Source organism: Neoarius graeffei, chromosome 18 (genome assembly GCF_027579695.1).
Source record: "Neoarius graeffei isolate fNeoGra1 chromosome 18, fNeoGra1.pri, whole genome shotgun sequence".
NCBI classification, from domain to species: Eukaryota; Metazoa; Chordata; class Actinopteri; order Siluriformes; family Ariidae; genus Neoarius; species Neoarius graeffei.
In genome coordinates, this window is record NC_083586.1 from 61,546,236 (window position 1) to 61,569,683 (window position 23,448).

At 43.7% G+C, this 23,448-nt stretch overlaps 1 protein-coding gene across 1 annotated transcript in view; it reads right to left on the reverse strand.

Annotated features, from left to right (window-relative positions):
- The window catches only part of LOC132865810 (titin-like), a 139,346-nt gene that overhangs the window by 101,260 nt on the left and 14,638 nt on the right, over window positions 1–23,448 (reverse strand). Inside the window, exons 2-3 of the mRNA XM_060898311.1 lie at window positions 18,463–18,831; window positions 9,943–10,173 (exon numbers count right to left, since the gene is read on the reverse strand). Of these exons, the coding sequence (XP_060754294.1) occupies window positions 9,943–10,173; window positions 18,463–18,831 (600 nt within the window). The remainder of the gene's footprint in view (window positions 1–9,942; window positions 10,174–18,462; window positions 18,832–23,448) is intronic.

Consider the following 23,448-nt stretch of genomic DNA (forward strand, 5'->3'; position numbering starts at 1 on the left):
ACTCTGATGAAATTTTACTTAAGTACAAGTAAAGTTACCAGACAAAAAATCTACTCAAGTAAAAGTAAAAAGTAGATCATTTAAAATGTACTTTGAGTAAAAGTAAAACGTTACTTTTAACAATGGGTGTTTTCTGCCTCCATTGTGTTGTGCAAAAATGAAAAAGAAGAGGAAACAAGGATATATGTACATTTCAACCCAGATGTTTTATTTAAAGGAAGTGTATCAAATTGAATGCTTAGGATAATGCTGCATTAAAACTGAGACAAACAAAAAAGGTCAATACACACAGTCATGTCGTTTACATTGCCCTGACCACACACAAAGCATTGTACACGAAATATGAAAGTGAAATGTTGCACCGAAATCTCGTAGCTTGCCTGTGTGCACTGTGTGTTATTGAACAATTCAATTCAAACATTATTTGTTTTGCTTAGTATTCCTTTCTGGCCTGTTGGATGTAGAATGGTAGGAGGACTGATCACGTCAGGTTGGCGAGCTAACTTGCTTGCATGATTAGCCAACCGAATAACAGACTAGTTACTGTTATGTTACAGTACCAACAGGTTGCTACTTCAACATTAGCAATGCCATCCACTATTTTTGGAATATAACCAGCCTATTGTCGGTTTTACTATGGAAAGGAAACATTATGATCAGGGGCGCAGATACGTTTTTTGAACTGGGGGGGACAAAAAACTGGGGGGGGACAAAAAACTGGGGGGGACAAAGCTGCCAGCAAACCAACCCCAACCCCGATATGCCTGTCAAACTTGTTGTGGGTAACCATAGCAACCAAGCTCGAGCTCGCAACCTGTGCAGTCTGCGCAGCTCAACCAACCGAATATCAGTCTTTGTTTTGTTTTATGTGAGTTGTTGCAACTATGTATACACTGCTGTGCACCTCAATAAACCAAATGGTAATTAGTCTTTTGATTTTTCCGTGAGGTTTGCCTTATGCAAAGAAAGACAGCATAGACGTTTTTTCCTCCCTATAAGTGGGGGGGACCGAACGAGGTGAATTTAAATCTGGGTGGGATGAATCCCACCCGTCCCACCCTCTATCTGCGCCCGTGATTATGATGCCAATGACAATACTTACCTCAACATGCTTGCGCAGATTAGATGTCGAATTTTTGTATGCCGCAATGGTTGTCTTCTTGGGCACACATAATCTGCATTGCATAATGAAACTGTCACCCCTTTTCTCTACGAAGCTGAAGTGATCACGTATGTAGGGCCAGGGGTGCACTTCATTACTGGAAGAAATTGCGTTTTCTGTAGGGTCGTCCACCACAGGTTCCTCGGTCTCCTCCATGTCCGCAGGGGCGCTTTATCAACACCCGTGGCCCAGGGGCTAGGCCCCTTATAGGCTACCTGTCAACCCTACCCTTACCGTTGGCCAGGAAAACACTCTTATTTTATTTGCAATACGTGTCAAGCATTTACAGTGTAAGCGCGTAATTAGCCTAGAAGCCTACGATAGGTTACGTTTGGCTCAGCGTAGCTGCGCAAGGCCCACGCTCACATCGCTCAACACATCCGACCACAGAGGGAGAGAAGAACGCGCGCATTATCATTACAGAGCCGGTTCTGATTATTACCACGGACAGGACAGTGATACTGCGTAACTTTCACGCAGGGGCATGGCCAGAGATAACCACACAAGCACGCGTGCGCTAATGTAGACCTATGTGTTGTAAACATAAAACACACACACCTACAGACAAGTCCTTTTAAAAAATAAAATACATAAAAATAGCTCGGCGGCATGAAAACAAACATTCACTGCAAGACAAGGTGCCCTAGAATCGCCATCAGTTTTTAATATCTATATGGACTTTGTTGTCAGGATTGCACAGCATGAGATATCAAAACTGTACCCAGATACAGGCTTCAAGTTCAGATATTGCATTCCAAATGAGGTATCCACAAGAGAAATGCGTACAAAAGCACGAGCATCAGGAGAGGGTTGCATAACAGAGATTCTATACGCAGATGATCAGGCCATACTTGCTGGATCCATTGAGGAGCTTCAGAATATTCTTCAGTTGTATGATAAGACCTACACCCGCTTTGGTTTACAAATATCATATGTCAAAACAGAAACAATGGCTTTTAACGTCAATGAGGATATCAAATGTAAACCAAGTATCATTTCCCTTGGCGGCACTAATATTAAAAATGTCCGCACCTTTAAATATCTTGGTTATAATGTCAGCAACTGTGATGAATCCTCACACTTCCTGCATGCTAGGATAAGTGCTGCATTCATGAAATGGAATGAACTGAAACACGTTCTAACCGACCACCGAATACTACTAAAAACCCGTATAAAGTTCCTAATGGCATGCGTTTGATCTCGTCTCCTGTACAGCACAGGCATGGCAACTATCATCCAGTGAAATTCACAAAATTGAGGTAGTGTGGCACAGCTTCCTAAGGAAAATGATTAAAGGTGGATATAAACGAAAGAATGCCCCTGACCAAAAGAACACTACAAATGAAGATATAGACTGGAGCTACAAGATGTCCAATGCTGACCTCTGGAAACTGACAGGAACCCAGGATATAAAACTATCTTGCTACGTACAACAACTAAAATATATTGCTCACGTTTGCCGGATGGGCAATAACCAAGTGCAAAAGCAGCTCCTGTTTGACAAAAATGGTTACAAATGGACGAAATGGGAAAATCTGCTGGGCATAGACACCCAACAGATAAGACGTATAATGATGGACAAATCAAACTTTGAGCAACTGCTGCAACTGCTACAGCAGAAGCACCCCTAGAGAGTTTAACTTTTGACAGGGGAACATGATGATGATGATGAAGGTACTTGGCTCGGCGGCCACATGAAACGTAAACACCATGGACAGCGGCCAAACTCATAACTCTACAGACCGAAATACACAAAACCAAGTCCTACTAAGGTCTATTTTACCAATCTATGTTCAAGCATCATGCAAGTCTTCCTTCTCCTTGAATAAGACCGTGCATTCAACTGCCTTTTTGACATGACTGCATCGAAATACCACTCAACAATATTTCACGCGCTCCATCAAGAAAAAAGTTAAACATGATGAACACGGGCATACTGTTTTGAGCATACGATTTTTTAAAAAGAAACTAGCTACATCAAAGTCCTTCAATAAACCCATCCTTTAGCACAAATGAGCTTAACCTAGTTCAAAGCATGACGCTAGCAGTAGCTGCATAAGGTAAAATCATGTGGGCCTTTCGTCAACAACAAGCCACGGCGGGCAAACATTAATAATCAAGTGTCCTTACCTTAAAACGTTGTCTTGACCACAGAACTTCTCAAGTATTTCACTTAAATCCACACGGGTTAACAACACACCCAACACAGCTAGCGAGAAATGTGGATCTGCACTAGCTTTGTATTGCTATTCCCCTCAGTGTGCTTACTCTGTCTGCTGCCCGAACTGTGAACATTATAGGCTACAATCTTTTCATCAATTTCTTCAGTAGATGCCGTTTTAGACATTTTATTATCCCCATCGAAATATGCTATTATACTAACAGGATTATAACTCAAATCACACGACACGTATTCAAATCACAACTGATTTATTTTACTGTTGGACAGATCATAGCATATCTAGCCTAGCTGCACATAGCCTAGCTGCTGGTAGGCTGATAACTGATAAGTAGCTGATATTCTGAACAGATTGGTGATCCTTACCTTAAAAAGTCTGTGACTTTAGGCAACGATTCTATCATTACCTGCATCTCTCTCTTTTTTTCCTTTTATGCACCCCGCTATAACATGTGAACGCTTCATCTTTCAAAGCCTCTAAATTTGTGTCTCTGTAGTCTGCAGTCTTTGGCGCGCTTTCGTGCGTGACGTTACATTTTGTTACATTTTATTCTGGGACAGTTGTGGGTGTTCGTTTCGCGAACCACATCCACCATGTCTCTTACAGCAGGCTACTGTGCGCTCATTTATTTCTAACCTTATTTCTATCCGTACATTAATGTAGGCCCACGATTCCGACAGTTTATTATTTTATTAATATTACAAGGCCCCTGATTGGCTGTGGCCCAGGGGCTTGAGCCCCCCGAAGCCCCCCCCTTAAAGCGTGTCTGCATGTCCGCCATCGTCTGTGTGAGACTCGCGCGCACGACAACTGTCCTTCCCGTGATTCATTTCCAGAACGCATTTCCCCTTCTCCGTTTTAGCCTTTTTTTAATTTATTTTTTTTACTCAGTCACGGTTGTGATGTAAAATGTACCGAAGTACACTACTTAAAAGAAAACATACTTAAGTAAAAGTACACTCTTTAAAAATTACTTGAAAAAGTATAAGTACACAAAAAAGCTACTCAAGTACAGTAACGTGAGTAATGTAATTCGTTACTTTCCACCTCTGACACTGGACAGTACGCACGCACGCACAACAAAAGTCCGGCGCATTGCATTTCACACCTGAATAGTTGCAGACTAAGGAAATGTTAAAACTGTAAAAATGTTGAAATGCTAAAACGAAATGGTTGTTGACTGGTTGAATGGTTTTTGAATACCTGTCATTTAAGGGTTGGAGTGAGTAGAGACTGGGATAAGCAGTGATGGGAATAACGGCGTTAGAAATAAACGGCGTTACTAACGGCGTTACTTTTTTTAGTAACGAGTAATCTAACTAATTAGGATGCAGTGCTGCAGCACAGCAACTATTGTTCTTCTATGTGTTTCTTCTTCTTCTTCTTCCGTATTCTTCCTCCTACACAAATTTTGATTTCGAATAACTCAATAACCATACGTCGCACACAGACAAACAATATATCAAAACGTGCGGCTTGATCGGACTCGCTATGCTATTACTTTTCTCTACAGAATACGATTTTTTCGCGACGTAGTCGCGAAAAAATCCCCCCCAAAAACCCCATTCATTTCTATGGAATTAATAGAAAAAAAAGCACTTTTTCAACGTTTTTCAAACGTCCGCTGCTCTGGCATGCTTTCACCTAGAGACGTGATTCAAACTCTAAAACGTAGGAAAACTTCTCCTCTGTGGATCTGGCATTCAACTTTTCTGCTAGGTTCTACACTTTCGGATCAGTCCCGGCTCAACCGCCATGTGGGTTCCGGGAGAAAATCTGGCTTTTGAATGGGTGTCTATTGCGTTACACACCACTGAAGCTCGTTAACTTAGAGTGGAGAGAGGTTGAAAATAAAGCTCAAACTTTCTCGCTTAAACTGTGTTTTCAGCCACAAATTTCACTCTACAGACATGATTTTCTCAAAAGTAGTAGGAAAACTTGTCCTGATTCACACAATGTGTCTACCTAAACGATAGGATTTACAGTTTTTGAATGAGAAGCCTCAAACTGAGAAGAGGGCAGTCGAGAGGCTTCCTTGACACCCATTATAAATGTGACAGAAAAGTCAGTCATTTTTAAATCGCTCTAGTGTCCTTATTTTTAACACTACAGACAAAAACATACATCATTTTATTCAGGAGACCCTTCTAGCGCTCACTGTGAAAGAATTTTGTGAATAGCTGCTTCCGTTGTCGAGTTATTTGTCATTGTTCGAGGCCTGTTCCGTAGTAAAACACAGCACAAAATTCAAGACCTTGTGTGTCTTAGCTCATTGACACCCATTATAAATGTGACAGAAAAGTCAGTCATTTTTAAATCGCTCTAGTGTCCTTATTTTTAACACTACAGAGAAAAAAAATACATCATTTTATTCAGGAGACCCTTCTAGCACTCACTGTGAAAGAATTTTGTGAATAGCTGCTTTCGTGGTCAAGTTATTTGTCGTTGTTCGAGGCCTGGTCCTGAGCAAAAAAACAGCAGAAAACTCAATACCTTGTGTGTCTTAGCTCTCCTGAGGCCCGTCGCCATGCCGACTGGGGCCAATGACAGGGCAGGTGGGGGGGGGTTGCTGTCTCAAGCACACACATAAATCATGCTCAAAATTTCAAACTTAAACTGTGTTTTCAGCCACAAATTTCACACTACAGACATAATTTTCTCAAAAGTAGTAGTCACACTTGTCCCAAACCCCCCCCCCCCCCCCCCCCCCCCATTCATTTCTATGGAATTAATTGAAAAAAAAAAAACACTTTTTCAAACATCCGCTGCTCTGGCATGCTTTCACCTAGAGACGTGATTCAAACTCTAAAACGTAGGAAAACCTCTCCTCTGTGGATCTGGCATTCAACTTTTCTGCTAGGTTCTACACTTTCGGATCAGGCCCGGCTCAAACGCCATGTGGGTTCCGGGAGAAAATCCGGCTTTTGAATGGGTGTCTATTGCGTTACACACCAGTGAAGCTCGTTAAGTCAGAGTGGAGACGGCTTGGAAAAAAAGCTCAAACTTTCTCGCTTAAACTGTGTTTTCAGCCACAAATTTCACTCTACAGACATGATTTTCTCAAAAGTAGTAGGAAAACTTGTCCTGATTCACACAATGTGTCTATCTAAACGATAGGATTTACAGTTTTTGAATGAGAAGCCTCAAACTGAGAAGAGGGCAGCCGAATGGCCTCATTGACACCCATTATAAACGTGACAGAAAAACAGCCTCGGTCGGCATGACACTTCACCTTAGCCGCCCACTTTATTAGGAACACTTCTGTTCGTACATACAAACTACAACCACTCTTCTTAGAGTTTAGAGTTTATTTTATTTTTAAAAGGGACAGTGCACAAATTAAACATTATCCTTGTGGTAAGGACAGATGTCTGTCCCAGGTTATAGCAGTACATGCTAATTTCCGCCTGTAGTCACTTTGTTTATACTCTTGAATAGCTCTTCTTCATGACGACTGCTGTCTCAAGCGCACACATAATCATTGCATTGAAACATCATTGCAGGTCACACATTCACGGCCAGCAAACATGCGTGACCGAATTGCTTCGCGCACTGCATCCTCTCACAATTTCCCCCGGGGAATTGTCCGGTCTAGTTACTTTTTACATCGTTATAACGCCGTTCCCGTTACTTACAATAAAATGCTCTGCGTTACTTTATTAAAGCTGTTCTCATCTGGCACGCTGCTCGCTCAGCCTTTCTTTACTCTGCTTTCGTGTGGGGCGGGGAGACACGAGACAACGGCACAGTAAGCCAATCAGAGTAGATTTGGACAACATACGTAGGTAGGCCACGCCTACTGCACTGCACACTCTTTCAATCGGAAGACACAGCGATGGCGAGCGGTCAGCCCAGCACTGCGCTTTCACATTGGAAATACAGCCATTGCTTTTCATTACTTGAAATAAAAGGCAAGAATGTCTACGTGCAATGCACATTATGTCGAGGAACAAAGCGTTTGTCCTCATCAGTGGCCAGTAATTAGTAACATAATTTTAATAACTACAAAAATATATTACATTTGATAGATGTCTTATCTCACATTGTCCCACAAAAATATTAATATAGTGTAGATAACGTTACTAATTGGTTCTGTTAAGTGTCCATTTCAGTCATTAAACACATTTAACATTCACTTTTATTATGATTACACTAATTGAATTTGATTTTTTTTTTGAGGGGGAACAAAATGTAACGGAATAATTACTTTCCCTGGTAATTAGTTACTTTTATGACAAAGTAACTCCATTACTAACTCAGTTACTTTTTGGGAAAAGTACCTAGTAACTATAACTAATTACTTTTTGAAAGTAACGTGCCCAACACTGGGGATAAGAGAGGTGTGTGTGTGTGGGTTGGCCTGGGGGGTTGTTGGGGGGGGGGGCCCATTCAGAGCATTTTGTCCCGGGCCCAGCCAAAGCTGTCAGCGGCCCTGCAGGTGTGTATGAATGTTGAATGCAGCGTTGTAGTCGAGTCACTAAACCTCGAGTCCAAGTCCAGTCTCGAGTCCCCAGTGTTAATAAAAAAAATAAAAAATTGAGTCGAGTCTGAAAACAAGACTCCAACCACAACATGTGACGGCGGCTGTTTTAGCGTCATTAACATGAGTTTGTTCCTGAACATGACGTATGAACAGGTGAATGTGCTTCTCTTTGTCAGGGAGTGTGAAGTATTCTGTCAGAGATGGTTGGGAGACGGATGTAAGTGCAGAAGGTGTGTTTATTAATACAAGTGAAGACAAACAATCCAGAACGGCAGGCAAAATTGTAAAGCGGTGAAACAGGCGATAGGTCGAATGAGGCACAAACAGGCTATCGTAGACTCGGCAGAATCACAGACGAGAAACAGGAAATCAGGGATCAGGAAACCAAACAAGGAAATACGGCTCGGTAACATGTCAGCAACGTAACTCAATACTTCGCAAAGTAAGTGTGTTTTCACAGTTTTTATATCGGCGTGCTGATTGCGTCTTTAATCCTGTGCAGGTGCGAGTCATTCACGGCGTGCGTGAGAGTCTATCTGATGCACGTAGGTGTGACAGTCTTGCACAAAATTAGTACAAAACTTAATGTACCTTATGCCAAATTATTATTGCATGTAACAAAAAATAAAGAAAAAAATCCAAGTCCTCGTCTCCAGTTTACGAGTCCGAATGCAGTTAATGCACGAGTCTGAGTCCGAGTCACATGTTGAACTCGTGTCTGAGTCCTGGACTTGAGTACTACAAGCCTGGTTGAATGTATGAGTGTTCTAGTGTACAAGTATGCTAATGCACATGGATGCTAATATGCAAATACATTTGTAAGCTAAAATTGAAGTGTACGAATATACAAGTATGCTAATACATCCATCCATCCATTATCTGTAGCCGCTTATCCTGTACAGGGTCGCGGGTGAGCTGGAGCCTATCCCAGCTGACTATGGGCAAGAGGCAGGGTTCACCCTGGACAAGTCGCCAGATCATCACAGGGCTGACACATCGAGACAAACAACCATTCACACTCACATTCACACCTACGGTCAATTTAGAGTCACCAATTAGCCTAACCTGCATATCTTTGGACTGTGTAGGAAACCGTAGCGCCCGGAGGAAACCCACGCAGACACGGGGAGAACATGCAAACTCCACACAGAAAGGCCCCCATCAGCCACTGGGCTCAAACCCAGGACCTTCTTGCTGTGAGGCGACAGCGCTAACCACTACACCACCGTGCCGCCCATGCTAATATATCTATATGCTAATATTCTAAAGTTTGCGTATGCTAATATTAAAATATCCTAGCATGCAAGTATGTAAGCATGCTAATACACGTACAGTATGAGTCAAAAGTTTGGACACACCTACTCATTCACAGTAACAAGTGTGTCAAAACTTTTGAGTGCTTCTGTATGCTAATGTTCAAATATTCTAGCAAGTAAGTATGAAAGCACGTTAACACACACATCCTGATATTCATGTATTCTAGTCTGTGAGCATGTAAATACATCTGTATGCTAATATTCAAATATTTCAGCACGCTAGAACACTAATGAGCATTTATGCTAGTCTGGTGTGCAAGTATGATAATACACATGTATGCTAATGTTAAAATATTCTAGTGTGCAAGTATGTAAGTATGCAGATCCATATGGATGCTTGTATGTGAGTCTGTCTGCATTGTGCAGGTTTAACCCACAGACAGATTTAACTCTAGATACCGAGAGAGAGAGAGAGAGAGAGAGAGGCCACTTTAATTACTGACACATGATGTAATGAGACATGTTTGCTTAATGAGCAGCTAATTTATCATCATGGTGCCTTGTACAGTTTTGGAGCGAGTTGGCTCTCTGAGAGATGTGAACTGTTCATATCTAAATATCTTTTCTGTAAAAGAATAATGAAGTTCTCTCTGCAGTATTCTGTAGGACTAAAGCCGTTAATCATGTCCAGTGTAAACCTGATCAGAATGCATCCAGTGAAACTTCACATCAACTGATGACTTGTTGTGTTGCTGTGCTGCTGGTTCCTGCTTCATTACTGATGGGATTCATTTTACATGTGGATTCAGCACCAACTTTGTGTTGCTAGTTTCATGAGTGAAAGAATAAATCTGGACTTACATTGGACATCAAGAGTGACAGCAGGGGAGCGATAATCTTCTCCCTGTGCAGCACAGCTGTAATCACCTGAATCCCTCTGACTGACTGACCGCAGACGGAGAGGGTTAGAGGAGGAGGAGAAAAGATTTCCACTTTTGTACCAGGAGACAGTCGGGCTGCAGGTGTTTTTACATGTGAGAGTGACTGTCTTTCCCTCAACCACTTCATCAGGAATCATCTCCACCTGAAGCTCTGAGGATGAGAGGAAAGAGGAAAACATGCAGTGCAGCCTGTGGGGATTAGTGTCTGTTCTCCTGTTATTAAATCACATCATTTAGCTTCCGAATCATAAACTTACTGCATTTTAACTAGCAGATATTAGCTGAGGGGAGACATGCCTCATGTTTATACTATAAATATAAAACACAATGTACATTTCATTTTAACCTTCATTTATTATTATTATTATTATTATTATTATTATTATCTAGCTCCAGATTTCTGTAAAGTTGCTCTGTGACACTGTCTGTTGTTAAAAGCACGATACAAATCAAACTGAATTGAACTGAACTGCCTCCCCAAATACAGCGAGCACATGTTCATGATTGTTCTGTATAATTAGCTGTCAGTGGTTCAGTGATTAATGATGCTGTTTTATGGAAGAAAGTCATTTACTGTTTCTTTTAATGTTAAATAAATATTAATCCACTTTGTATGTCATGTATGTGACTGGTATCCCAGTGTTCCGGGATAAAGAGGTTACTGAATAGAGGAGTGAATGAATGACCTCCATGTAGACTGACACTTTCACACACTTCAAAAGTCGTTGCTTGGTTAATTAGTCAGTGAGGAGATGCTGAATATCGTGGGTGCAGTAAACACTTTGTACGACGACCTCAAGTTTGTTGAACTAATATGTGGCTGAAGTTCTACAGTTTTCTCTACAGATTACACCAAACACCAATCCAGGACATTAAAACTGAATTTAAACCACGTAGCTACTTACAGCTCAGACTGAGCCGCTGCACATAAAGAACAATATACTGCCATTTCACTCTCACTCTTTACAAACGTGTTTTAATTATTAATTGTATATATTTGCAACATGGGATTATTAAAAAATGAGTAACTGTTTATATCTTCAGGGTGGGTAAGTACTGTGGAGTCTCTTCTGCACATGTGTGAGGTGGCGTCTGAACACGTGTTTCTTGAGGTTTTTTAAAGGCCTTTTTAGGACCGCAATCTGCAACAATATTTTCACATGCAGTAGGACAATAGGACATGTGGACAACAGCCCTGATTCTCAACCATGACCTCTAGTCGACCTTCTCTCTTCAAAGTCCCTTGATTACTAATGGCGCTCTCCTGTCTCCAGTCAGATGTCTCTCTTTAAATAGGAATGCCAAAACACACTTTGCCAGATCTCACTCCAGCAGTGTGTCTGTAGTGAGTCGAAGCCTCCTCGATCTTATCGATCTGATCTGTTAGTGATGTCAAAATGAACCTTTCTAAAGCTTTCCTTCAACTGGATCTATGAAAGGTTCCTGACTGGAAGCTTTGAAACACTGTGCACACTAGTGCCATCTGGTGATCAGAATGATAAAGTGCACCTGTTACTGTACTGGGTGGCAGTGCCTGCTTCTGTGTGCTTTTGGGTTACAGCTGATACATTTTCATACAGAATAAATGCAACTGGTGACACTAAATAATGTCCTTTGAGCATAAATATAATTTTAAGAATTATCTGACACTTCTAAAATATGTTTATAGCAAATCTACCAAGTAAGACACATAACAGTATTTATTCATATTACAGTAAACCCAGACCTAGTGCTTCATCTAACACTTCACATGAAAGACTGGAGAATGAGATGGGATATGTGTAGCCCCGGCCGAGGGTTATGGTTAGAGATAGATGACTTGCAACCGTGTGATTAAAATGTGCTATGTCACGAGTGTCCACCATGATGGTGGATATACAAAGCAACTCTGATGGCAGCTGCTGAAAGTGTGTCTGTAAACAATGCTGAATTTTCTCAGTATTACCACGATTTGAACAGTCGAGTGAAGATAGATGTGTGGTTTTGACCAATATTATTTAAAAAATCAGGCTTTTCTGAAGATAAGACACTTCTACCGACACTCAAATATGAATACAGTTCATTTCATCCCATGGCCATTTCATCCAAAGCCTTTTTCATACACATGATCAGTTATTTTATGTTTCGGGTAAGTCCAAGCCAAAAAGACCCAAGATATAGATAATTGGTTGCAGCAATATTTTTATTTTAATGGTGAAAGTTGTTGATGAAAATATATGTAAATCTAAATTAGTTTTCAAAATTTCTGCTTTCTAGACCCAGAGGTTTTTTATTTATGCCATTTTGAAAAATTACTAAATTAGACTAGAATGTACCCCCTAAATCCTCGCCAGGGTTTTTAAATGCATTTTTCTCAGCTTCTAGGCTACACAGAAGTTTGAAATTTGGTAAATTAACTTTCTATATGTTGCTAATCCAAGAAGGTCCGGGTTCGAGCCCCGTGGCCGGCGAGGGCCTTTCTGTGTGGAGTTTGCATGTTCTCCCCGTGTCCGCGTGGGTTTCCTCCGGGTGCTCCGGTTTCCCCCACAGTCCAAAGACATGCAGGTTAGGTTAACTGGTGACTCTAAATTGACCGTAGGTGTGAATGTGAGTGTGAATGGTTGTCTGTGTCTATGTGTCAGCCCTGTGATGACCTGGCGACTTGTCCAGGGTGTACCCCGCCTTTCGCCCGTAGTCAGCTGGGATAGGCTCCAGCTTGCCTGCGACCCTGTAGAACAGGATATAGTGGCTATAGAATAATGAGATGAGATGAAATATTGCTAATCTGGAAGGAAAACATAAAGCCATCTATCTAGAAAATCCTGGCCATAGGTGCTTCCAGAAAATGCTAAAAATTAAGAAAAAAAAACCACACTCGTGAGTGGGGTTTAGGGCCCTAAAAACAAATGTATTCGTCTCCTATCACTAGCTGGTCTTATTATAAACCAGATTGCCTGGTCACTTCTATAATGGGAGCGCTCTTGATAGAGTATTTACAGAAATATGGCAGATTCAATTCCATACCCCACAAAAAGTATCATATCTTTAAGACCCTGAATGGAAATGAAGCCCAGGGAGCACAGGTCTGCAACTCGGTAAATAGTTTCATTAATTCAATCACTACAAACATGTGAAGTGTCCTCTTATTTGTGCATCATTCTCTTTTTTCAATCCCAAATCATCCATTTTTAATGCCCTCGAATTTGTTGTGTATTTAGAGGAGTCATGTTTAATATAGACTCAAATTAGTGATCAGTCAAGGATTTAGTATTTTCTGTATGAGGAAGTCTCAGATGTTATTAAAGGTTATTAGCATTGAATTCTGCAAATGCTAAGCTTATACTGTCGTGCCCTTCTATTTGTGCCTGGTGCAGGGACCAAACACATTTGGGTCGATATTATTAAGGAACTAGCTGTTAGTTCTATTTATAGAGTTCCAGCACCAAAAGTTTGTTATAAGTACGATCTACACTCGAGACGATTAGTTTGGATCTTTGAACTGGAGCAATGTTAAAGATCACTCAGATCTGAAAACAGAAAGGAAATAGCATCAAATAAAAAGTGATAAATTATATACATGTATTTTAAAACACTGGTGTATACATGATCTATGGAAAATTATAAATACTGATATAGTCTCTGTCAGAAATGCAACTGTAAACAGACAATACACCCAATATTAGTCATGACAAGCATATGAATAGGAGAGTGCTGCATCTGTGAGCTTAAATTACTTTTTCATGGTAAAGCAGATAGTTATTTGCAGAGGTGGACAGTAATGAAGTACGTTTACTTGAGTGCTGTACTTAAGTCTGGGCTGCCAACTCTCACTCAATGAGCGTGAGACACACGCATTTGATTGTCTTCACACGCTCACACGCCATACCTCCGATTTCTCATGCTAGAAAAAAATTTAGTTTATCTATCTGATCTAGGCTACCCATTGCGTCACGCCAACCACTTGCGATCGATCAATGACGCCTTACGCACGGCTAAACAGGCAGAGAGGTGTTCCCTTCTGTACACACTCCCCTATGGTAGGTGGCGCATCTAATGATGCTGCACTCGCCGGAAGTTGGATAATTGCCTACCGTCAATTTAGAGGAAGAGGAGAGAGAAGAAGGTATCTGAGTTGAAGATGGGTGTCTCAGACAGGTTTGTACATATGTACGCCGATGTGTGGCGTTACTGGCGTAATTATGAACTTATATAAAGTTTCTGAATCGTTTTAGCCTATAAGTGTTGTGAGAATATTTAATGCCATATCGAGAGCTGTGTACTAGGCATGCTAAATCATTATAGGCCTGCTGCCGTGCCACAGCCTCTATCTTCCCCAACAAGCAGCACGGGAGAGCACCTCCTTAGCACACGGTTATTAAGGCGCATTTTTAGTTTGTTTACTGTATGTTATCATACTTTATGACTTTATTTGAAGCCATACTGGAAATGTTGTAAAATAAAGCAAGTAAGAGATAATATTACAAATGCAAGAAGAGCCATTAGCCACCATACCTATTGTTTATTTACAGGGTATTTATTTTTAATTATTTATGATGTATGTAATTGCTCAGTTAAAGTAAATAAAGCATGGTCACCTGTAATATCAAAGAACTTGAACTTCTTGTGAATAATTAAAAAAAAAGATAGAACAATATACTGAAAAGACAGGGTTTCAAAGAGGGCAAGACAGGTAGAGAATATTTGTCAGATAATAGGCCCTGACAAATGCTCTATTACTAATAAGAAACATAGATAAGAAATAAATTAATAAGAAATATATTAATATAGCTTATTTAAGTATGACCAAAATTTTTAAGCCCAGCTTTGTGTGCACATTCCCACCTACGGCCAAGGTTCAGCTTTTTGTGTTTCAATACTGTTCAAACTTAATCATTTTAATGTTTCTTGTAGCACATGCACATTTTGCTTACTGTTTAAACATTTTATTTGTTCTTTTGCTGTTGATATTTTTCCCCATGCCAATCTTCTGCTGAACCCAATGGTGGGGAAAGCCCTTAAATGCATAATGAATAGTCAGTGAGGGACAATCTTATTTTTGCAACAGTTATTAAAAACTTAACATTTAGTTTCAATTCAGAAGGTGTTTAGGCTTAGCTGATGAAATATTTTCAAACATGAACTTGCCTTTAAATCTGAAACACAGGTCTATAGGGCTACAGGAACATTGGCAGTCATCTGTAGTTTTCTAGTGTGCGGGCTTTTAAGCCAAAACTTGGTGCTTTTGTTGGCCACAAGCTGAAGGCCTGGCAAGTCAGGGTGTGTAAGAATGTAGGTATGGCACAGCAGGCCACTCCAAAAATCCACCAGAATGCAGGGACATCTACTAAATCCAAAATCTCAATACCCCCCCCCCCCTTCATTGTTCATCTCCAGCTGGACGACCCACAAACAAAACACCAGAATGAAGGGGGACAAGTGAATATCAAATTGAATACAAAATTCCCACTTACTGCGTGGTGTGCAGAAAAATTTTGCCGTTGACACCCCCCCCCCAAAAAAAAAAAATCTCACTCCAAGGAATTTTGAAAAGTTGCCAGCCCTGCTTAAGTATACTTTGAGTATCTGTACTTTACTTGAGGATTATTATTTTTGGAAACTTATGACTAACTTCACTACATTTGAAAGACAAATATTGTACTTTTCACTCCACTACATTTCTCTCAAGGTCCTCGTTACTCATTACTATGAAGCAGCTTAGAAAGTGGAGGTTTTTTCTTTTCTTTTCTAAAACGTGATGGTTTTTTCGCAGGTGACACTGAGACAGTCTATCAGTAATCACTAGGGTCACGTCACATCCATAGACTGGATAAAATCAAGTTCAGTGATTTCTCAACAGCGTTATTTAACACGATCAGTTGATGGCAGAATGGAAGGAGGCGGTTCTTCTGGAGAATGCACACGCCCATGAACCCATGGTTCAGTTTTCTGAAAAGATTAAAGATTTGTTTTGTTTTAAATGTTTGCCAAAAACGAACCACATCACGGCCTACAAAAACTCGCCGTCCAACCTGCGGAAGCATATTGAGGGAGAGGGAGATAAACGTTTTATTCCAAGAGAAAGCTTGCAATGAAGTTGTCTGTGCTTTTAGAGCTAGCGGTAATGTTGCAATAGCTATGCAGTCTGGTTAGTCAAATTACTTTCTATGGATTTGCCTGCCAAGTTGCCGTAGCCTTGTCCACAGCTAACGTTTACACACAGCTAGTTAACTTGGACACTGTTAGTTAGCATGTAAAAACGGAGTTACACTAACATGAGTAACGTTAACTTATCTGAAGTGCTTTCACAAATATGTTTAAGCATAATCTTCCCAAATAAACAGAATGTAGAAATCTTTCTTTTCTAGTAGCGTTAGATACCCAATATGACTTTGAGTTTGAAAAGAGTTTGCTAGCATGTCAGGTGGAGCTTCACTGACTAGCGAGCTTAACGTTAAACCACCATGATGCACAGCATGCGTTCATTTTGTGAATTCACATTTCTGTCTTTGGTAATGGCATTAGGTTTTGTAAGCGTTGTGGCAATAATAACGATTCGTTGACAGAAAATGTACTTTTAATACTCAAGTATTTTTAAAAGCAAGTACTTCAGTACTTTAACTTAAGTAAAAAATTGACTGGAGAACTTTCACTTGTATCGGAGTAACATTGGACCAGTGGGATCTGGACTTTGACTTAAGTAATGAAGTTGGGTTCTTTGTCCACTTCTGGTTATTTGTGAACTGTAGAGTACATGTAACAGCAAAAACAATAAATTCGAGGGCATTAAAAATGGATGATTTGGGATTGAAAAAAGAGAATGATGCACAAATAAGAGGACACTTCACATGTTTGTAGTGACTGAATTAATGAAACTATTTACCGAGTTGCAGACCTGTGCTCCCTGGGCTTCATTTCCATTCAGGGTCTTAAAGATATGATACTTTTTGTGGGGTATGGAATTGAATCTGCCATATTTCTGTAAATACTCTATCAAGAGCGCTCCCATTATAGAAGTGACCAGGCAATCTGGTTTATAATAAGACCAGCTAGTGATAGGAGATGAATACATTTGCTTTCTAGTATTTTTAGGGCCCTAAACCCCACTCACGAGTGCGTTTTTCTTCATTTTTAGCATTTTTAGGAAGTACCTATGGCCAGGATTTTCTAGATAGAAAGATCTAGATCTATGTTTTCCTTCCAGATTAGCAACATATAGAAAGTTAATTTACCAAATTTCAAACCTCTGTGCAGCCTAGAAGCTGAGAAAAATGCATTTAAATCCCCAAAAATACATGGTGAGAATTTAGGGGCTACATTCTGGTCTAATTTCAGTAATTTTCAAAATGACCTAGTTCATTAAATACACAGAATACAGCCCCAAAATTTTATCAGTTCATATTTCACCAGTATCTATTACCATAAGCTCTCACAAAGAAAATTAATCTGATGCTGCAACCACCATCTGGTCATTTGGCAGGGACCTACCCTTTCAGGAATTTGTTTGTTTGAAAAAAGGAGGAATTCTCAATGGAATTTGACCGAAACAAAACACATTTTCATAAAGCGAATGAGTGCCATAGTACGGATCACATTAAATCTTTAGGGGCAGAACAATGCTCTCATGGGGGGCTTTGTTTGTGAATCCCAGGCCGAGGCGCGGTCCTACCGACCCGAGACCACACGCTTTCCAAGGGGGAGGCTTAGAGAGAGGTGCCGGTCAAATGTGGCCTCGCTGTGAGCTCCGTTTAATCTTGTTAAATCTTTAGGCGTGGAGCAGCGTTCTCGTGGGGCTTCGTTCACGAACACAGGAATACCTGGAATATAAAATAATTGATAGTGCATATGAAAAGGCTTTGGACGGAATGTCTTAACTATTGGACGAAGTGTCCTGATCCCCTCGTCTCTGTTCCATACTGAGCCTCAGGGTTTCCTCACCCTCTTTCTGAATCACGGACGGAATTCTAAAAAATCGGAACGTGCTACGGTCAAGAGTACTGCTGTGACCACAACCACATACAGCACAGAGATATGGCAGAGCTAAAATAACGCTTAAAGTGGAAAAACAAAGAGAGAGTCACGCATGCGTCACTGTTTTGTCTGGTATGTGCTTGACCCCACGTTTGTATTTCCACCAACATGGCAGACTTCCGGGTTTCTATTTTGCTATGTCCTCACTTGCAAGTCAAAGACAGTGTTAGGGGCGGGGCTACACATGCCCCACCTTGCTCTCCGGGCTGCAGCCGGGTTCTTCTCGCCGAGTTGTTGAGTTTTGTACCTTCAGTCACTGTTAACAAGTGAGATAACTAAAGCGAGCACTCACACAGCTCTTTATTGAGACGTTTTCTTTGTAGAAAATTTAAATTCTTAAATGGAAAATCATGATACTAATGCTGTAAATCTAAATATTTTTATGGTGAATAAAGTGCAGTGTGTTATTATTATTTGAGTTGATGTGGCTTACCTCTGACAGAAAGAAAAACTCCAGGTCGACCTTGAAAAATTCCACCATCTATGTTTGTTATAAATCTGAAGTAGTATCTGCCTTGATCCTGTTCTCTCACATCACTCAGTCTGAGACGGCAGTCACTCAGTGTGTCTCCGAGGTACTGAACCCTGTCTCTGTACTCTGGGTCTGAAGACAGATCAGGAGGCTCTTTATGTCTTTGACCCAACTCTCTGGTCCAGAAAGCTTTCTCAACTTTATACCGAGTTCGATATCTTGAATATGTTGGATATGTGTATGTGCAGCCCAGAGTCACTGTAGATCCCTTTCCAGCACAGATGGATCTCGGTGTGTAAAACACAGCCCACTGCTGAGAAACAACACCTCCTGCAACATGAAATGCAGAAACATGTTGATGATGCACATGCAGGCCTCAGACAGTGAGTAAACCTGGATAAACTCTCCAGTGTAACAATCTGAGCTCATTTATAACTAAAAACACACAGTGAGAAGGTCCACAGGTCACACAGTACAGCAGGAGAGAGAGAGAGAGAGCACGAAAGGAGGAGAAAGAGAGAGCGCACTAAAGTGGGAGGGAGAGAGAGAGAGAGCGAGCACTAAAGGGGGAGAGAGAGCACACAAAAGGGGGAGAGAGAGAGCACTAAGGGGGGGAGACAGAGAGAGGACTAAAGGGGGAGAGAGAGCGCACAAAAGGGGGAGAGAGAGCGCACAAAAGGGGGAGAGAGAGAGCACTAAAGGGGGAGAGAGAGAGCACTAAAGGGGGAGAGAGAGAGCGCACAAAAGGGGGAGAGAGAGAGCACAAAAGGGGGAGAGAGAGAGCACTAAAGGGGGAGAGAGAGAGCACTAAAGGGGGAGAGAGAGAGCGCACAAAAGGGGGAGAGAGAGCGCACAAAAGGGGGAGAGAGAGCGCACAAAAGGGGGAGAGAGAGAGCACTAAAGGGGGAGAGAGAGAGCACTAAAGGGGGAGAGAGAGAGCGCACAAAAGGGGGAGAGAGAGCGCACAAAAGGGGGAGAGAGAGCGCACAAAAGGGGGAGAGAGAGAGCACAAAAGGGGAGAGACAGAGAGAGAGAGAGCACTAAAGGGGGAGAGAGAGAGCACTAAAGGGGGGGAGAGAGAGCGCACAAAAGGGGAGAGACAGAGAGAGAGAGAGAGCACTAAAGGGGGAGAGAGAGCGCACAAAAGGGGGAGAGAGAGAGAGCACTAAAGGGGGAGAGAGAGAGCGCAATAAAGGGGGAGAGAGAGAGCACTAAAGGGGGAGAGAGAGCGCACAAAAGGGGAGAGAGAGAGCACTAAAGGGGGAGAGAGAGAGCACTAAAGGGGGAGAGAGAGCGCACAAAAGGGGGAGAGAGAGAGCACTAAAGGGGGAGAGAGAGAGCACAAAAGGGGGAGAGAGAGAGGACTAAAGGGGGGGAGAGAGAGAGCACTAAAGGGGGACAGAGAGAGAACTAAAGGGGGAGACAGAGAGCACTAAAGGGAGAGAAAGCGCACAAAAGGGGGAGAGAGAGAGCGCACAAAAGGGGGAGAGAGAGAGCACACTAAAGGGGGAGAGAGAGAGCACACTAAAGGGGGAGAGAGAGAGCACTAAAGGGGGAGAGAGAGAGCACACTAAAGGGGGAGAGAGAGAGCACTAAAGGGGAAGGGAGAGAGAGAAGGCGCACTAAAGGGGGGGGAGAGAGCGCACTAAAGGGGGAGAGAGAGAGCACACTAAAGGGGGAGAGAGAGAGAGCACTAAAGGGGGAGGGAGAGAGAGAGAGCGCACTAAAGGGGGAGGGAGAGAGAGAGAGCGCACTAAAGGGGGAGGGAGAGAGAGAGAGCGCACTAAAGGGGGAGGGAGAGAGCGCACAAAAGGGGGAGAGAGAGAGAGCACAAAAGGGGGAGAGAGAGAGGACTAAAGGGGGGAGAGAGAGAGCACTAAAGGGGGAGAGAGAGAGTGCACTAAAGGGGGAGAGAGAGAGCACACTAAAGGGGGAGAGAGAGAGCACTAAAGGGGGAGGGAGAGAGAGAGAGCGCACTAAAGGGGGAGGGAGAGAGAGAGAGCGCACTAAAGGGGGAGAGAGAGAGCACACTAAAGGGGGAGAGAGAGAGCACTAAAGGGGAAGGGAGAGAGAGAAGGCGCACTAAAGGGGGGGGAGAGAGCGCACTAAAGGGGGAGAGAGAGAGCACACTAAAGGGGGAGAGAGAGAGAGAGAGCACTAAAGGGGGAGGGAGAGAGAGAGAGCACTAAAGGGGGAGAGAGAGAGCACACTAAAGGGGGAGAGAGAGAGCACTAAAGGGGAAGGGAGAGAGAGAAGGCGCACTAAAGGGGGGGGGAGAGAGCGCACTAAAGGGGGAGAGAGAGAGCACACTAAAGGGGGAGAGAGAGAGAGCACTAAAGGGGGAGGGAGAGAGAGAGAGCGCACTAAAGGGGGAGGGAGAGAGAGAGAGCGCACTAAAGGGGGAGGGAGAGAGAGAGAGCGCACTAAAGGGGGAGGGAGAGAGCGCACAAAAGGGGGAGAGAGAGAGAGCACAAAAGGGGGAGAGAGAGAGGACTAAAGGGGGGAGAGAGAGAGCACTAAAGGGGGAGAGAGAGAGTGCACTAAAGGGGGAGAGAGAGAGCACACTAAAGGGGGAGAGAGAGAGCACTAAAGGGGGAGGGAGAGAGAGAGAGCGCACTAAAGGGGGAGGGAGAGAGAGAGAGCGCACTAAAGGGGGAGGGAGAGAGCGCACTAAAGGGGGAGAGAGAGAGCACACTAAAGGGGGAGAGAGAGAGCACACTAAAGGGGGAGAGAGAGAGCACACTAAAGGGGGAGGGAGAGAGAGAGAGCGCACTAAAGGGGGAGGGAGAGAGAGAGAGCGCACTAAAGGGGGAGGGAGAGAGAGAGAGCGCACTAAAGGGGAAGGGAGACAGATAGCACTAAAGGGGGAGGGAGAGAGAGAGAGCGCACTAAAGAGGAAGGGAGAGAGAGAAGGCGCACTAAAGGGGGAGGGAGAGAGAGAGCGCACTAAAGGGGGAGGGAGAGAGAGAGAGCGCACTAAAGGGGGGGGAGAGAGCGCACTAAAGGGGGAGAGAGAGAGCACACTAAAGGGGGAGAGAGAGAGCACTAAAAAGGGAGGGAGAGAGAGCGCACTAAAGGGGGAGGGAGAGAGAGAGAGCGCACTAAAGGGGGAGGGAGAGAGAGAGCGCGCACTAAAGGGGGAGGGAGCGAGAGAGAGCGCACTAAAGGGGAAGGGAGACAGATAGCACTAAAGGGGGAGGGAGAGAGAGAGAGCGCACTAAAGGGGAAGGGAGAGAGAGAAGGCGCACTAAAGGGGGGGGAGAGAGCGCACTAAAGGGGGAGAGAGAGAGCACTAAAGGGGGAGGGAGAGAGAGAGAGCGCACTAAAGGGGGAGGGAGAGAGAGAGAGCGCACTAAAGGGGGAGGGAGAGAGAGAGAGCGCACTAAAGGGGGAGGGAGAGAGCGCACAAAAGGGGGAGAGAGAGAGGACTAAAGGGGGGGAGAGAGAGAGCACTAAAGGGGGACAGAGAGAGAACTAAAGGGGGAGACAGAGAGCACTAAAGGGAGAGAAAGCGCACAAAAGGGGGAGAGAGAGAGCGCACAAAAGGGGGAGAGAGAGGGCACTAAAGGGGGAGAGAGAGAGAGCACTAAAGGGGGAGAGAGAGAGAGCACTAAAGGGGGAGAGAGAGCATGAAAGGGGGAGAGAGAGAGCATGAAAGGGGGAGAGAGAGAGCACTAAAGGGGGAGGGAGAGAGTGCACTAAAGGGGGAGAGACAGAGAGAGAGAGAGAGAGAGAGAGAGCACTAAAGGGGGAGGGAGAGAGCGCACTAAAGGGGGAGAGAGAGAGCACTAAAGGGAGAGAGAGAGCAATAAAGGGGGAGAGAGCGCACAAAAGGGGGAGAGAGAGAGAGCACTAAAGGGGGAGGGAGAGCATGAAAGGGGGAGAGAGAGAGCATGAAAGGGGGAGAGAGAGAGCACTAAAGGGGGAGGGAGAGAGTGCACTAAAGGGGGAGAGACAGAGAGAGAGAGAGAGAGAGCACTAAAGGGGGAGGGAGAGAGCGCACTAAAGGGGGAGAGAGAGAGCACTAAAGGGAGAGAGAGAGCAATAAAGGGGGAGAGAGCGCACAAAAGGGGGAGAGAGAGAGCACTAAAGGGGGGAGAGAGAGGGCACTAAAGGGGGAGAGAGAGCACTAAAGGGTGAGAGAGAGAGCACTAAAGGGTGAGAGAGAGAGCGCACTAAAGGGGGGAGAGAGAGAGCACTAAAGGGGGAGAGAGAGAGTGCACTAAAGGGGGAGAGAGAGAGCACACTAAAGGGGGAGAGAGAGAGCACTAAAGGGGGAGGGAGAGAGAGAGAGCGCACTAAAGGGGGAGAGAGAGAGCGCACTAAAGGGGGAGGGAGAGAGCGCACAAAAGGGGGAGAGAGAGAGAGCACAAAAGGGGGAGAGAGAGAGGACTAAAGGGGGGGAGAGAGAGAGCACTAAAGGGGGACAGAGAGAGAACTAAAGGGGGAGACAGAGAGCACTAAAGGGAGAGAAAGCGCACAAAAGGGGGAGAGAGAGAGCGCACAAAAGGGGGAGAGAGAGGGCACTAAAGGGGGAGAGAGAGAGAGCACTAAAGGGGGAGAGAGAGAGAGCACTAAAGGGGGGGAGAGAGAGCACTAAAGGGGGGGAGAGAGAGCACTAAAGGGGGGGAGAGAGAGCGCACAAAAGGGGAGAGACAGAGAGAGAGAGAGCACTAAAGGGGGAGAGAGAGCGCACAAAAGGGGGAGAGAGAGAGAGCACTAAAGGGGGAGAGAGAGAGCACAATAAAGGGGGAGAGAGAGAGCACTAAAGGGGGAGAGAGAGCGCACAAAAGGGGAGAGACAGAGAGAGAGAGAGCACTAAAGGGGGAGAGAGAGAGCACTAAAGGGGGGGAGAGAGAGCGCACAAAAGGGGAGAGACAGAGAGAGAGAGAGCACTAAAGGGGGAGAGAGAGCGCACAAAAGGGGGAGAGAGAGAGAGCACTAAAG